The sequence below is a fragment of the Vipera berus genome (genome assembly GCF_964194415.1).
Source record: "Vipera berus genome assembly, chromosome: 1".
Classification (NCBI taxonomy): Eukaryota; Metazoa; Chordata; class Lepidosauria; order Squamata; family Viperidae; genus Vipera; species Vipera berus.
This window is the reverse complement of record NC_138202.1, coordinates 73012298-73029884: the sequence shown is the minus strand read 5'-3', so window position 1 is coordinate 73029884 and position 17587 is coordinate 73012298. Positions and strand designations below refer to the sequence as shown.

The following is a 17587-nucleotide window of genomic DNA, read 5'->3' as shown; positions in this document are numbered from 1 at the left end:
GATATGGTCAACTATGATAATAGTTTCATATATTCTCAGAAAACAGCATCATGTTAAATTTGTATCTCAAAGGTAGAGAGGCCAGAGCCCAAATGTATTTATGTGGGTCAAGATTTTAAGGAATAAACTGAATATCTTAACAAAAGTATCCTTTTTCTCTCTTAACTTCCCATTCCCCCCAGTCCTAACGGTAAGTGCTCAGTGGGTAAGGAGTTGAACCACTGCAGAACAGTGCCTTGAATCTCCATTCCTTGAAGGTATCCAGAAGAAATTTGGATTAGGTGGTGCATACCACCCCTAGTCAGATTTCATATGGGAGAGTGATGATTTATAAAAAAATCCATGGGCAGTTCTGAACCCTCACTGGAGAGGGTCTGGATAATCTACTTCTTCTAGCACGCTTCACAATTCTACCCAGAGTCTCAATAACTTTCTTTAAGACATAGGGCAATAGTTGCCAAAGACAGTCAGACCTAGGAAGACCCTATTTCAAGACTGTTGGCATCAATCCCTCCAAGAGAGAAATGTTAACTACCTCCAAAATCTAGGAGAATTAAAGATTAAAGGGCCAAGAATGGGCATGATTGAGTTCACATACTATTTGAGACAGCTTAGAGAGACTTTATCAATTTCTTCAAAATCTGCAGGCTAAAAAAGAATCCCAGATAACATAGCAAGACATTGCCTCATTCACCACAACAGACTTTGCCCAGGAAGATACAATTTTATACTATAGTACTTATAATAGTAAATGCAAATACAAGCTGCCCAATACTGACCTGCAGTAAAAACATGCACAAATATGCAACTAAATTGTATGGTTCCATACAATTAATCACTTACAATTATTTACTCAGCATTCTTTCAACACTATCTTGACAGTTTAGCAATATAAGTGGAGAAGGAGGAAATGAGTCTATATGTTTTTAGTTAAAACTAATAATTTTGACCATTCTCAACTGACATAAGAGGGAAGAGGCTTTCAGAGGCCCAATTTAAGTACAACCATATATACGCTTGAAGCAAGACTTAACCACAATTTTATTTGACGTATATATCCAAGCAAGTCCAGGATAAGATAAGAATTTATTTAAAGTTACAATCACTATCAGCACCCCACTTTTACTATATATTAAGGCAAAGGAGGTACCAGAAAGAAAGGAGTGTGGTTATGCATGCACACATATGCTAAGACAGTCTTCAATGCAGCTGCACAAGCCATTTAAATGATACAAATGCTAGGACAATTTGAAGAGATATGGTTTATTCATCCTACTCTGCATTGTGAAACACGTGTTTTAAATAACATGTTTCACCAATATGAAATGACAGAACGCTTAGTGATATCTTCTTCATTTGCAGCATTCAAAACTAACGTAGGATGTACTTCTAGCAAGCTCTAAGTATTGTAGGCGATTCTGCTAGATAGTCTATAGGTCATTCTGTTGTTTGTTATCAAATGAATTGAAAGACATATGAAATACACAATGAATCAATTAAGCTTCATGTGAAGTAATAACTGGAGCAGGAACAACCAATCATATAACAGCATTTTTAATATACAGTGTAAAGATGATTTATAGAAAATAATATAAATGGCCTATTGTATTCATATTGTTAGAGGTTAGAAGTGCACTAAAGGAAATTAAGTAATCAAGTAATAGAATCCATTCTTGAAACTCTGAAAACCCAATATAGATTGAGCAGAAGCCAGGTATTTTCATTTCAAACTGAAAAGTTTGCTTAAATATTCTGGATAAAGAGATGCAATTTATCAGTATCCAAGCAGAATGCTCACTACAGGCTTTTTCTATATATTATATGATATACAGAAAATTTTTTACCAAGGAAAATTTAAAGATAAATCAAATTCTTATCAGATTACAAGTTCCACTTTGATTTCTCTTTCCAATTTCTTTAAACATTGCCTAAGAAAGCATGTTACTCTTTACCTTTGAGGTTTTCGAATATCCCATAGCCCAACACCTTCTTTTGAGTTGGCAGTGGCCAGTAATCTGGGCTCCACTGGATTGAACATCACGCTATGAAAGGCAGAAGGATAATTTGCCAAGCAAAAGGGCTCTGTGAAAAAAAATTAAAATACAGCTGAAAAGATGGAACATTTTCAATTAAAATATTTCTAGATAAACTTTGTTTATATTTGACAATCATTTGTAGAATTAGTTTTAAGCCATCCTGGCAGAGGTTTCATATTAGAATTTAAATTATCTTCCTGTAAGTCCCACAAAAATGATAGAACAGTAATCTCTACTGAAATATGTATTATCTCTTCATTAATGTCTACCAAAAAATACAAATAGAGTCTTAATCTTAATCTTAATCTCGAAAGTGACCAATAGCAACAAATAATTTAGATTGGTCTCTTCTGCATTTTCAAGCTATTTTACCTAAATTCTGAAAAGTATGTGTTCACTTGCATATACAAAATAATGCTCCAATCTGCAAGATATTTTGCAAAGTTGTTAAAGGAGCTTCACTGATGTTATTATTAGTTGGGTAATGAAACATCTGCAAGCAAGCAACCAAGCTCAGAGGGCACCAGGGACTCTACAAAAGCTTCACTTACCATCTAATTAAAATTGGATTATTGCATCAAACTATGGCACTGAAATGAGTTTAATAAAAGTTGAAATGGATTTTCAACTTTTTATATTATAACTTTAATAAGTTTATAAACTGCTATTCACAACAATAGTGGTTGCCCTATCAACATCTTAAAATATGGTTACTATTGGCAGATATCAAGATCTCATGTTCTGTGGCAATATTTATATTTTTCATCTTATTTTTCCATTTCATTGTATTCATTCAATTCTCCTCACTATTATCAAAGTCCTTTCTCCCAGGTATCTCTAATGGATGTCAGCTCTATAATGCTTCTTGATAAATTAACTTTTAAAGTCTTTTACATTTGCTTTTATTGTGAATACAGCTTTATATGCTTTCAGTTTACTGTGGTTTGCATTCTATTCCATTATGGTTTAACATTAATGTGAGTCAGATCATAATGGCTTGTTCCTCAGATCTTGCTTAAAAATTCTTGAGAAACAGAATTATATGGGAAGTAGGCCACATGCTAATATCCAGATGACAAAGACAAGTCTATAATAGCTTCAGTAATTAAACATTACATTTTTAGCTAAGAGCTAAATACTTCATGCAATAGTTAACAAAGCAGAAATCCCAATGTGGTTCCTAAATCACCCTGACTAGGTTCACACAAAAAAGTAATTTGATAAGAAATAAACCACATTTTGTCTTAGTGCCACACTGAACTTTGTCTTATATTCTCTGTTGCCTCCTTTTTATTTCCATAATCTGGTCTTAAGGATAAAAAACTTCATCTTCAGGGGTGAAGTGGGTGGAAAGACAATCCCTGCTATTAAAATACTCTTCTGGAAAAGCTTTTCGGCATCCATTCTTACTGCTTGGTAACATTTTATTTCCCAGATGTTTACATTTTCAACTGAAATACATTTTATGCCGCAAAGAGATATACTCTTTTTTCTTCCTCTTCCTCCTTCTCTTCCTTTGTCATGATTTGTTTTTATTACTCCTGATGACTATAAGGAGAACTCCATGTAGTTTTCTAAGCAGCATTTGTCATTGCCTTCTTCCTAATGCTGAGACTGTGTAAGTGGCCAGAGGTTACCCAGCTGGTTTTCCTGTCTAGGCAGGACTAGAACTCAGGTTCCCAGGTTTCTAGTCCAGAGCCAACCATTAGATCAAATTGGCTCTACTATGTAAATACATGAAATTGAAGAACAGCATAAAAAATTAAGTACAAAACATGAGGTAGTTCATCTTATTTCATTACTATTTAAATCTACAGATTCCAAGTTTCTGAAGCCACAGGAGAAAAATACTGCCCACTTCAAGTGAACAAACATTTTAAAGAAAATTGAAATACATGCAATTCTTTCCTTATCAAACTAAAGTTTTCTGTTTTAACAGAAAAAGCAGATGTGATCCTCACCTCCCTGAGAAGACTCTCTGATATCCCAAATGAGAACTCGACCATCATCAGATGAGCTTGCAAAAACATTATCATCAACTGGACTCACGGACAGTCCATAGACTGCATCTTCATGGGCAAACACATCCAGAGTTTCACCACTGAAACATACACCAGCATCATCAGCTTCTTATCTTTTACAGTGTGCTACAAAATTTATTTCCAAACATTTAAAGTCCATTATCCCATACATATCCTTAGAAGCAACAGTATATAGAAAACGTATCTACAAATATGTTAATGTAATGTGATTCTATATAAACTAGGACACTCATATTTGGACTGCAAAATTCTAAATCACTAATAGAAGTTTCTGTATCTGTTGCTGTCATCAAATGGCTTTCCAGGTTTTTGCAAGCCTTATTCAATTCATTAGGAGTAAGTATGCAATGGAGTGAATGTTCAAACTATCGCACCATTGCACTCATTTCTCATGCTAGTAAAGTCATGCTTAAAATCCTACAAGCTAGACTTCAGCAGTATGTGGATCGAGAACTACCAGAAGTGCAGGCAGGATTTCGAAGAGGCAGAGGAACTAGAGATCAAATTGCCAACATACGCTGGATCATGGAGAAAGCTAGGGAGTTCCAGAAAAACATCTACTTCTGCTTCATTGACTATGCTAAAGCCTTTGATTGTGTGGATCATAACAAACTGTGGCAAGTTCTTAAAGAGATGGGAGTACCAGACCATCTTATTTGTCTCTTGAGAAACCTATATGCGGGCCAAGAAGCAACAGTGAGAACTGGACACGGAACCACTGATTGGTTCAAAATTGGGAAAGGAGTCCGGCAAGGCTGTATACTGTCGCCCTGCCTATTTAACTTATATGCAGAGCACATCATGAGAAAGGCAGGGCTAGATGAATCAAAAGTTGGAATTAAGATTGCCGGAAGAAATATCAACAACCTAAGATACGCAGATGATACCACTCTAATGGCAGAAAGTGAAGAAGAACTAAAGAGCCTCTTGTTGCAGGTGAAGAAGGAGAGTGCAAAACTTGGGTTGAAACTTAACATTAAGAAAACCAAGATCATGGCATCTGGCCCTCTCAATTCCTGGCAAATAGATGGGGAAGAAATGGAGGTAGTGACAGATTTTATTTTCCTGGGCTCCAAGATCACTGCAGATGGGGACTGTAGCCAAGAAATTAAAAGACGCTTGCTCCTGGGGAGGAAAGCCATGGCAAATCTAGACAGCACACTAAAAAGCAGAGACATCACCCTGTCAACAAAAGTGCGTATAGTCAAGGCTATGGTCTTCCCAGTTGCAACGTATGGCAGTGAAAGTTGGACCATAAGAAAGGCTGAGCGCCAAAGAATTGAGGCCTTTGAACTGTGGTGCTGGAGAAGACTCCTGCGAGTCCCTTGGACCGCAAGGCGATCAAACCGGTCAGTCCTAGAGGAGATCAATCCTGACTGCTCTTTAGAAGGCCAGATCCTGAAGCTAAAACTCAAGTACTTTGGCCACCTAATGAGAAGGAAGGACTCACTGGAGAAGAGCCTAATGCTGGGAAAGATCGAGGGCAATAGAAGAAGGGGACGACAGAGAATGAGGTGGCTGGATGGAGTCACTGAAGCAGTAGGCGTGAGCTTAAATGGACTCCAGAAGATGGTAGAGGACAGGAAGGCCTGGAGGAATGTTGTCCATAGGGTCGCGATGGGTCGGACACGACTTCGCAGCTAACAACAACAATGCAATGGAGTAAGCATCTTGATCTTAATGCAAAGTAGACAGGAAGACAGATATCATATCACTCATCTTTAAATTCAGAGAAGTTTCAAACTGCTTGCATAGTTGTACTCTTAGTAGAGCCGCATATATGCTTGAAGCACATGGATTAACATGCTTGTAACGGTGACCTTGAGAATGTTACATTAACTAACAATGCAATTCTACATGCCACTTCTTGAAAGTTAGTCTTACTGAAGATGGGGGGGAGGGTGTTTTATTTCTGAATAGATTATTGCAGTGAAATCTGTGGGATAATGGAATATTCCAATCATGTAAATATTTTAGATCATCAGATATGACTACAATGTCCTACAACTTGGGCCCACCGATATCTCAGTGTTTCTCCTTCTTTCCATCCGGATAAAGAGTATTTAGACATTGGAAAAAATGCATTTACCTTTGGACATCATGAAGCAAAACCTGCTCATCATTACCTATAAACAGAAATAAAATTTGTCATTTAGTAACATAAGTGAGAAGGATTGTGGAAAAGGAAAAGGTAAAATGGTCTGGGAACACAAGAAAGATATTAGCTTTTAAATTTTATTGTGGACCAAATATTCATGACAATGACTCCTACTTATTGGCTTGCTTTTGAAGTATAAATAACAATTTGTTGTGGAGCAGCAGTAAAAGAACTTGTCTATGGAGATTCTCAATCATCCTGGTCATGGTTGTCTGAGAGGTGATTTTCAAAAGGCAACTTCTTAAGAGAGAAAGTCCAGGTGCTTTTGAAAAGCACCTTTGGGACCATAAAACAAGTTGTTCACTATAAGTCCATTCTATCTTTAAAGGCACCAGGAAGTTAAGTGTGGAGAAGTTGTACAGAAAAAAGCCTACCATCCCATAGTTTGCTTTAGAAACATTATCACATCGCACATCACAGGAATATACAAGATTTGGAATCCTTTTTGTTACTGAATACCTGTATCCTCAAGAAGGGCAAACTTTTGGCAATTGGGAAATGATTTGAATGGCCTTGCATAAGTACGACAGGGATCAGTAACTACACTGGGTGGAATGACATTTCAAAATGTCTGGAGCATGATACAACATGAGTGCAGTTTTGAGGAATTTATGGTCTTTTGTTTTAAATGATGCCAAGCCTATTTTAGGTTTACATTACAGTTTCCATAGGTTTCTCTCTCTCAAAATGGTGTGAAACTAGACTTCTGTGCATCACTGAAGTAATGCTCAACTTCTGGGATCCTCCAGGAGCAACAGAAATAGTGCAGGACACAGAATGCTTTTCCATCTGATGATCAGAAAAAAGTACAGATAGCCCTCGACATACGACCACAATTGAGCCCAAAATTTCTGTTGCTAAGCAAGACAGTTATTAAGTGAGCTTTGCCCCATTTTATTACCTTTCTTACCACAGCTGTTAAGCAAATTACTGCAATTGTTAAATTAGTAATATGGTTATTAAGTGGATCTGGCTTCCTCATTGACTTTGCTTGTCAGATCATAAGAGGTGATCACTTGACCCGGGACACTACAACCATCATAAATATGAGCTAGTGGCCAAGTGGCCAAATTTTGATCACATGACCACTGGGATGCTGCAATGATTGTGTGAAAAATGGTCATAAGTCACTTTTTCCAGTGCTGTGGTTAACTTCAAAAGGTCACTAAAGAAATGGTTGCAAATAAAGGACTCTTTTTTTTCTTCCTACTATATGCTAAAGATAGCTCAGCTTAGGAAGAGGATAATATTGCTTATTTTAAAAAATACTTTGGTACATTTTTTTCTGTGTATATGTATAACCTGCAAGATTATAGAGCAGGTCAGGGGACAAAAAAAGGCATTCTACAACTTTATTAAAATAGATAGCTATCCTGTGAGACACTCTGCCATCATATGTCTCATGCTGTATCCAATACATGCTACATTGCAGCGGCAACAGCAGTGAATGGAAAAAAATCGTTGTCTAATCCAAGACAAGGTGCTCAGAAGGTGGTTAGTTGGTCTGTCTGTCTATTACTTTTCAGTTGTGCAGCTTCAATAATATTGCAAAAAAAAGGTTTGGAGATATACACTGGAACCACTTAAAAATACTGTTCAGATTGAAGCAGGATGTAAATTGCAATCCATCAATCAATGAAGGTATCCTTGCTTTGTTTTGAAAAACTGTATTCTTTACCTCCAGAAAAGACTCTGGTGTTACCACTATTAAAAGCCAGGCAGAAGATATTAGAGTGATGTTCTCCTTTCAGTTGAACAGGCTTGACCCTGGAGTGGATTGCTTGTTCCATATGCCAGAGCAGAACTCGTCGGTCATCTCCACCTACACAGTACAGAGCATAATTATCAAGAAAAGCACCACAACTAGCATCTATATATCTTGTGATATCAAATCCTGAATATTTTAAGTCTGCATTGCTGGATCATATGAAAAACCACTACAAGTTAGGATGAATTTCTCCATTATTGCTCATTCTTTTTTCTAAATAGAGGCTATTATATAATGTTGAACTGAGATGGGAAAAAAGGGGAAAACTCTAACAGCTACATAAATATAAACAAACTAGCTGTTGTCTTGGGCATTTACATTCATTCTTCTATATGGTTTGGATAATTCTTTAACTGAGAACTCTAGACTGTAAATACTGAACAGAAGTCTTGCTTCTTACAGACTTCTTCAGAAGGCACTTTTTGAAATATAGATGATCACATACAAATACCCAATACAACAGTGAAATAATATGTATTATGCTTGACGCGGTGGCTCAGTGGGTTAGGACACTGAGCTTGTCGATCAGAAGGTCGGCAGTTTGGCGGGTCGAATCCAGAGTGCCGCGTAACAGAGTGAGTGCCTGTTACTCGACCCAGCTTCTGCCAACCTAGCAGTTCGAAAGCACGTAAAAATGCAAGTAGAAAAATAGGGACCACTACGGTGGGAAGGTAACAGCGTTCCGTGCGCCTTTGGCGTCTAGTCATGCCAGCCACATGACCGCGGAGACGTCCTCGGACAAGCGCTGGCTCTTCGGCTTTGAAACGGAGATGAGCACCGGCCCCTAGAGTCGGAAACGACTAGCACGCATGTGCGGGGGAACCTTTACCTTTACCTTTTTATGCTTGAATCCAGGATTTTGGCCTAGGGTGTCAAAACTTAGAGGGCACCAATGCTGCCCTTCCTTCCAAAAACAAAATCTATTTTACAAATCCAAGAGGGAGGTAGCATCATCTCTAGGAGGTGGCACCATCATTCAAGGCAGCCTAGAGGCACCATATGCCCCTGAGCGAGGCTGTTTGTGTCACATCATGCAGTCTCAGACTGAAGCCTTTTTGAAAAATAGATTCAAATCTCAGGTAAGAGTCAACATGTATTTAATGTATTTATTGCATGTAAAGCTATATTTCCTTCAAGATACTCAAGGTGACACATATAGGTTTCTTTTTTTTACATTTAACTTCTGAATAATGCTATGAAATACTTAGGCTGAAAGCATGACTTGCCTAAGGATATCCAGTTAAACGCAGGGATGTCAAACTGCCGCCCCCCCGGCCGGTTGCACCATACAGAGGCTGCGCCCACCCCAGCTCCGGCAATGCAAAAAAAGTTGCGACACGTCACGTGACACAGCAAGTTTAACACCCATGAGTTAGAACTTCAATGTAGAATTGGGATTTGACTTATGGTACTTGCAGTTCTAGTCCAATACTGTGGTGTTGGCTAGCATATTTCTAATAAATCTACTATTCATGCCATGTTTAAAGAAGAGTTTTAACACAATTTATCCCTGTAATGAATTTTCTTGGCTATCTGCCATATCTTTTCCAACATTCTTTCAAAATCATAGGGAGAACATTAAAAATAATTCAAATTTACTTGAAATCAAAATCTTAATCTGAGAGAACAAAGTTAAATATTAAGAGCTATACATCTTCGGCTTTTTACAAATATCTTGCCAAAATTATCAGTCCAGTAATCAACCTAAGTTTATAGGTATGATGGTAGCTCCTACATCCAATATTATATGAAAAAAGTCTTCAAAGACAATTAAGCAGTTAGAGAAAAACATCATAAATCGTTTGACCTTCTGTTAGTTACAATATAGTTTTTCTAACACATTAACATACATCATTTGCTCAATGATGAAACCTTCGGTGTGGTAACAGTTTACAAAATAGGAGAAATATGTGTATTTATATATGTAACATAATGAATAGCTGAAATAATGAAATAGATGAATTAGAACATGTCCTAGAGCTGAAATTTAAGTTAAATGAATGTTTTATTGTGTTGTTTGAGATTTGCATAACAAGGATTTAACTATTTATTACTGCAACAGTATGTTTGGACATTCCTCTTAAATGAAAAAAAAACCTCACTAAATGTAGACTGAGGTGTCTTCCTGGGAGATTACTGAACATTACTGATTCCTGAGACCATCCTTTTCATAAAGGATCACAAACACTGGTCCAACAGCTACATCGACTTACCTAACTCTGATGGTAGGAGAATGGATGTCATTAGCATAGCAGTGACATCAGCCTAGAGCTGGCCATGTGTCATTGCAACAAAGGGCATTTCAGTGTCAAAACCAAGTATGGTTAGACTTGGAACATGATAATCTCTATCCTTCAAGAATACATGAAAGCTAATAGAACTAAAAATTAAAGAAAACCTCCACATTCAGAAGTACTTTTATTTATATCTCAATTTCTAATAATCAGAATTATATTTTATTATGCCTAGCTGCTAAAAATGGAGACTATTTGGCTAGCTGCTCTTCAGCATAACCTTAAAACAGTAACCTTGGTTATTTACAACCCACTTTGATGGCTGTGTCCAGAACTTGTAATTTGTGCAAAATGCAGTAGTCGGACTTCTAATTAGTATAAGACATAGAGATCTCATGAAACCTGTACTGAAAGATCTGCAGAGACATAGTTTTGTACTTAGCACAATTTAAGAAAATAATAATAATAGTAGTAGTAATAGTAGTAGTAGTAGTGAAAGTTGGAAGGGACCTTGGAGGTCATCTAGTCCAACACTCTGCTCAGGCAGGAAACCCTATACCATTTCAGGCAAATGGCTGTCCAGTCTCTTCTTAAAAACTTCCAGTGTTGGAACATTCACCACTACTGGAGGCACATTGTTCCACTGATTAATTGTTCTAACTGTCAGGAAATTTCTTCTGAGTTCTAGGTTTCTTCTTTCTTTGATGAGTTTCCATCCATTGCTAATTGTTCTGCTTTCAGGTGCTTTGGAGAATAGCTTGACTTTCTCTTCTTTGTGGCAACCCATGAGATATTGGAACACTGCTATCATGTCACCCCTCATCCTTCTCTTCATTAAACTAGATATACCCAATTTCAGCAATCGTTCCTCATAGGTTTTAGCCTCCAGTCCCTATCTTTGTTGTTCTTCTCTGTACTCTTTCTAGAGTCTCAACATCTTTTTTACATTGTGGTGACCAAAACTGGATGTAGTACTGTATCCCAAGTATGGCCTTACCAGTGTTGACCTTTAAATCATAAACAGCATAAGGCCTGATTATTTGAAGGACTATTGCTACAATTCTGCAGAGTTAAATCAGCAGGAAAGGCTGTTCTGAAGATCCTCTGTTACCAGAAGCTCAGATATTGCTGCATGAGAAAGTGCCTGTTCTGGCTCCTGTATCTTCCATATAGATCAACACTAGTTATAAAACTCCATTCCAGAGCATATTAATTAACTCTTGATAATTATTTTAATTAATTATTTCTGTTTTTTGCTTTTCATTTTAGCAGCATTAGTTTATAGTTATGTTTTATATTTAGGACGTTTAAATAGCAGCTCCCACCTCCCCCCTGTACATTCTGCTCCCTCCCTCCCCATCTTTTAGTTAAAACCTGTATTTGTATTGAGATGTTATGGTGATTTTATACATACATACTGTACATAAGTATTTATGGTTTTATTTTAATTAAGCCACCCAGAGTCGCCTTGCAGTGAGATGAGTGGCAAACAAATTAAATAATAAAATAAAATAATAAATACATAATTGTCATAAGTTGCCTTGAGTGCAAATTAAATATAATAAGTACGTAAATAAACTATTGAATATATTTGGATCTGCTGAAAATATGTAACATAAACAAACCACATCAAATCTCTAAAACAGGGATGGAAAACCTATGCACATTTGAGTAACCCTCAGCATCTCTTATTAATAACCATGCTAACCTGCAGTTCTTGGCAGGTGATCCAATAATACCTGGAGCATCAGCAATATCTTGATTTGATAGAATAACTTCAGAATAGTATTTGATTACATTTATTTATATCTGCTAAATATAATACTAATAATGTATTATGAGCTACACTTAATAATTTCTACAATCAATAACAAAAGCATGTAGTATAATTAACACTGGAAATAATGGATGAAACCTAGGGGTTGAATTTCTAAATTTTATTTAACCCAGCATTAAAAGACTGTTCAGAGATGAATCTTGGGTGTATAAATTATCCCCTCTCCCAATTTGACTATGAGAAATAGATTATAAATTGTAATTTACTTTTTCAACTAACCATCATTATGGAGTGTACTGAACCTGTAATTGTAATTAGTATGAACTATGTCTTTTTAACCCAAGAAGTATCATCCACATGAGGTTGGCTCATTTCCCTAAAACAAATATGTCAAACTCGCAACATCACATGATGTCACGTGACGTATTGGAGCTTTTTTGCCATTGCCGGCAATGGGGTGGGCACGGTTTCTTCATGACCCAACCGGCCTGTGGGCTGGCAGTTTGACACCCCTGTCCTAAAACAGAGTTAAACTTAGCATAGTTTATCTGGTTTCAGACATAGCAAGTAACCACATTTGAACACTTAATGTTTCCTGTCTTTTTTTCATAGCCTGTTTCAGTACAGAGAAAGTGAGGCAAAATATGCAGAAGGCTCATGATTTTTGTAGTAATCCATAGGATAGTGTGCAAATTATGCATTATATGATGCATCTCTGGTTCCTAGCAAAGGAGACCAACAGACAGGTTGAATTTCTATTGGAAGGCCATTCCAGAATTGTAATACTTGACTTGCCTGTTCACTTATCAGACTACTAAAATTACAGCAATGACAAACAGCTCCAAGATAGGTTTTTTTAAAAGATTTTGAATCCCAGGCATACTTAAATGAACGCAATTGGTTTTTAAAAGACCCTAAGCTGTGTAGAGATTTAAAAGCTAGAACCAGCATTTTGAATAGGACTTCAATGGAACCAACATAAGATCAAATTTACATGCATCCAGCCAATACATGCAACATTTCAATTTTTACGCATTAATCCTAATTCCAACTCAACACCTCTATTCCTGCAACTCCAGATTTGTTATGATCATGAATGCCTTTTCTGGACAGGTATAAAGCACAACATTATTTCTGTACAGCTGTCTGATAGTGCTGCAAAAAATGAAGAGGCAAAGATAATAAACATCTCTTCAATATTTTATGCTGCATTTGGACAATACTATTTCTCCATTTTAGGTCAGGCATAATTGTTCTTGGTTTATTTGAATTGACTTCTATTTTATCTTTGTCCATCTTCTATTAATAGTTTAAGAATCTGGCGTCCATTAATACTGACTTCTCAATCATACTAGAAAGCCCTAGAACTGCAGTAAATAATCTAGAGCAAACAGTATGTACTGTACTAAATAGATAACATGATCTCCCTCAACTGAGTGATCTCATTTTGTTCATAATTATGAGTGACAGACATTTAACTTGAGTTAAAGCAAGTTAACTATCAAATCCCATAGATGTCTGTTTACAGTGTAGAAATTCCTCTCTTATTTCAGAACTCTGAATATTTCTATAGTGCTTTTCATTTAAACATCAAAGTGGTTCAAAGGAAAAAGAGTACCACATAATAATTATAATAAAAATTAAACCTAAAAAAAGTTTTTAAATCCCTAAAGCCAAGAATGGAGAAATGCCAGAAATTATGGCAGCTGATTAAATAGACAAGTCCTGGTTGAAGAGGTAGATTTTAAATTTTTGAGAAAAAGACCCTACAGTGGGAACCCACATAATTTTAATTAGAAGTTCCAATAATAGATGCCATTACAGACACTTCTTATTTGAGTATGTCTGTGAGTAAACAGATAATTCTGTTTAGGTCTTATAAAACAAATGCCACCATCTTCAAAAAGGTAGTTGATTGGCAGCTAAAGTGAAGGTTTCTACAAAGTACTGTAAGATTGTACCCAATGAGACACTTTCTAGAGTAACTTTGTCACAACATTTAGTGCTAGCCACTTTTGGGGGAAGGGATACATAGGCCTTTCTGGTTTTTCTCTCCTAGCCATAACCATCATTTTCATCATGAATGAAAATCCCCAATTACCATTTCCATATAAAACATGTGTTAGCTACTCCCTCTTCTGTCTAACCCATGGGGAAACACTAAATGCAGGAAATAGCTGTTGCCCCATTGTGATACTTGTACTCAATCTCATTCTCAAATTTATATTCACTTACTCATATGGTGAATATAACTTTCCTGAGCATTGAATAAGCTGGGGTGACCATGCAGAATGTGATTTTGAAATCAAAACCTCTGCAACCACTATCTGAATTAGCACACCAGTTTTCTTTAGGTCAAGTAAAATTATCAATTTAACTTCCAAAAATATCCTTTTTAAAAATATGTGAAATAGAGTACATGTACTGCTCTTTTCATTTTTTTTATATTTGTCCTTGTTCATAAGTTTGTTAGAGAGCTCTTTGTACGACCATGTTGGTCTCATCTGGTTTTTCTTTCCCTGTGGAATTGTTTTTGTTTGGGCCTTTAGTATTTTGTTTTTCAGAGTTTCCCATGCATCCTGAACTGTTTCTCCTAGGATTTCCATCCTTGGAGTCCTTGGTAATTTCTCATAGTTTGTTAAAATAAGCTCTCTGAAACACCGATCTGACTATGTTCAGTTGCCTTTGCCTGCATTATGCTGAATTCTAGTATGATATGATCACTCTCCCAATGTTTTTTGTAAAATGGGAATATAAGAGGTATAACCTAATTACCATATTTAAATAATTTAAGCCTCACATTAACTCAAATATGTATATTTTTATAAGGACCTTATCTATTTCTGTGTCCTGATTTTGTCCATTGTTAAGAGACTTCTCCCCAGCAATGCTATGCTCCAGATATGCATATTCCCAGAATTTCCCAGCTACAAGACCATTGCTGAGAAAACTGAAAGTTGTCCATACATTTCAAGGCTTCCAGTGTTAGGGAAGGCTGTTTTCAGCACACTACTCAAATACCAAATTTAGCCCTTGGCCTGAAAAAAACAAGTGCCACTGACATCAGCAAGTTTACAAACAACAGATAAAACAAACCTTTAGAACTGATTCTAGAATCACTGATGTTACATTTAGCTTTATTTAGTTTTGTATTCATATCAATCATATTATTATTATTGCATTTTATTATATATCTTGTCAAGTTCCTAATGCTCAATTGGATTGAGGCAGTGTACAAATTTCCTAAATAACTAAACTTGGATTCAAATTTGAAATGACACTTTACAGAAGGAAGATGAGTTGTTTTCTTCCTACCTCAGATTCTGAGTCTGAGTTCCAAGGAGGCAACAATACATTTAACAATACAAATACCAACAATGGTCAGAGCAAAGTCAATGAGGGAGAGAGAGGGAACAAATGATGAGGTAGTTATTGAATGTTAATATTTGGCCAGAAATATAGAAAATATTTGGATTGACAAAGATCTTAAGACAATCAGGATACATATAGAAAAACCTTTGTTTCAAAACAAGTGGAAGTTTGCATTTATTTGATGCAAAATCTCTGCCACTTCACAGAAGCTATTCCCTTTACTATACTGCCTAGTCTGTGACTATATGAAAGTCAAATCAACATAATATTAACCATTTAAAACCCTATTAAATAAAAGTCTCAGATTATTGCCAGTAGCATATTTGGCAACATATATATGTCATTTAAGAGTCAGCTTCAATTGGAGTGGCTTATAAGCTTTGTAAAATGAATATTTTTGCACTTCAGTTACCATCTGGAGGTAAGTGGTTAAAATGTAGCTTTTCCAACAAGTCTTGAAATTAACTTCTATGCTTTGTTTCTTCTCTGATCACCAGCAGGCTTTTAAATATTTTGCTATTTTATGAAAATTGTTGTTTATGTTTTAAAATTGCTTTTTGTGGATGAACTACCTAGACATGTATAATAGTGGTGTATAAAAATACTGGAAATAAATACAGGCATAACTGAAATACTGTTTGATATTAAGCAAAAGGATCTGTCATGTAGCTGCCAATATGGAAGCTGTTTTCATTACTAGGGAAGGCAGTGTGGTATAATGGATAGAATTGGTTTGATTAATTGGCTAAGTATGAGCAAAGAAGATGGCCTCAGGCAAGTCACTTGCGTAGTTGTTTTCAAGCTAAAATAGAAAACACAACACCTTATATACTTAAGGTCTTATAGAGGTGATTATGTAGTATCAATAGTACAATAGCATTGTATCATCAATACTAATCAATAGCATTGTGTTATAATAAAATTGCTTTGTTTTAAATATTGGGCTCATGGGGAATGTGTGAATGTTGATCTCTTTCTTTATTCTCTTGCAAGGAACCCAAAGCTCTTCAGATTTCCAACTTTTTCCCCCCTTTAAGACAGAGATGCTGTGGGACATCTTAAGTTGGGAAAATATTACCATATTACTAGGCATTAGGTCTCCTGTCAGGCCTATAAAAGGGTTTATATGCCTTTGTGAGTGACTTGGAGACCCGAATCGAAAGACCAAAACTACAAATAAGTAATGGTGCTTATTCCCCATAAACTGTGTTGGGAGTGTCTTGATAAATGTGCTCTCTTAACTGTGGCTGAAGAGAAAGGAAAAGGCAAACGCCGCGTCTGTCTTGCTCCTTGTCAAAAAAATACTCCACGTTTAGTTACGCGGAGGAAAGCCTGCGTGGAAGAGGCACACGCACCTTCCCCGGGTAGTGGAAGGCCAAGGAGGGCGGAGGGAGATGCCACTTCTGTCGCCTCCACGCTCTGGACGGAATAGGCCAGGGGTCGGCAACCTCGGCTCTTTTATGACTCGTGGACTTCAACTCCCAGAATTCCTGAGCCAGCATAGCTGGCTCAGGAATTCTGGGAGTTGAAGTCCACGAGTCATAAAAGAGCCGAGGTTGCCGACCCCTGGAATAGGCCATCGATTCCCCGGCCTGTCGCTATGAGGAGCTCAAGGAGAGCAAGGCCTGCGGTTCCCACTCAAGCCCCGGCCTGGAGTTTGCATTTCCCCTCGGAGCGGGTGGGAACTCCGCCTAAAGCAGCAGCGGGAGCTGACAAGAAGAAGCGCTGCCCTCGGATTCCTTCTCCGGTGAAAGGCGCGGAAGGAAGCGCTGAAGCCCGAAGGGGCTCCTCCCTCCTTCGCCCACCACCCCGTCGCGCCGCAGCTCACGTCAACTCCGAGTCTCCCCGACACCTGACAGCAGCCCCCCCCCTCCTCGTTCACCCCCGCTCGCTTTCCCCTCCAGCTGCAATTAAAACCGGGCAGTAAAATAAGCATAGGTGCTCCCCTTCCGGGGAGAGGGCAAAAAGAGAAAAGCTTGCAAATTACAAGGACTCTCGGCTTCCTAGGTGCTTCCTTCTTCCCCAAAACCACCCCCGCCCCCTAAGCGGAGTAAAAAAAACAAAACAAAACAAAAAACCCACATCTGACCCGGACACCTCCCCCCCCCCTTCAAATCTGGACCCAAATCCCTATCTCGGACTCCCCTTTACGACGCGTTGCGTCCCAGTTACGGACTTGGTCGGATATCGCTGGGAATGT

General features: G+C 37.4%; 1 protein-coding gene across 2 annotated transcripts in view; it reads right to left on the bottom strand.

Moving 5' to 3' along the window:
- Positions 1 to 17587, bottom strand: part of DCAF5 (DDB1 and CUL4 associated factor 5) — a 41966-nt gene that overhangs the window by 23702 nt on the left and 677 nt on the right. Inside the window, exons 2-5 of one of the 2 annotated variants that reach the window (XM_081313149.1) lie at positions 7915 to 8058; positions 6168 to 6204; positions 3998 to 4137; positions 1953 to 2082 (exon numbers count right to left, since the gene is read on the bottom strand). In XM_081313149.1, the coding sequence (XP_081169275.1) occupies positions 1953 to 2082; positions 3998 to 4137; positions 6168 to 6204; positions 7915 to 8058 (451 nt within the window). The remainder of the gene's footprint in view (positions 1 to 1952; positions 2083 to 3997; positions 4138 to 6167; positions 6205 to 7914; positions 8059 to 17587) is intronic. The other variant, XM_081313150.1, reaches the window with a different exon arrangement.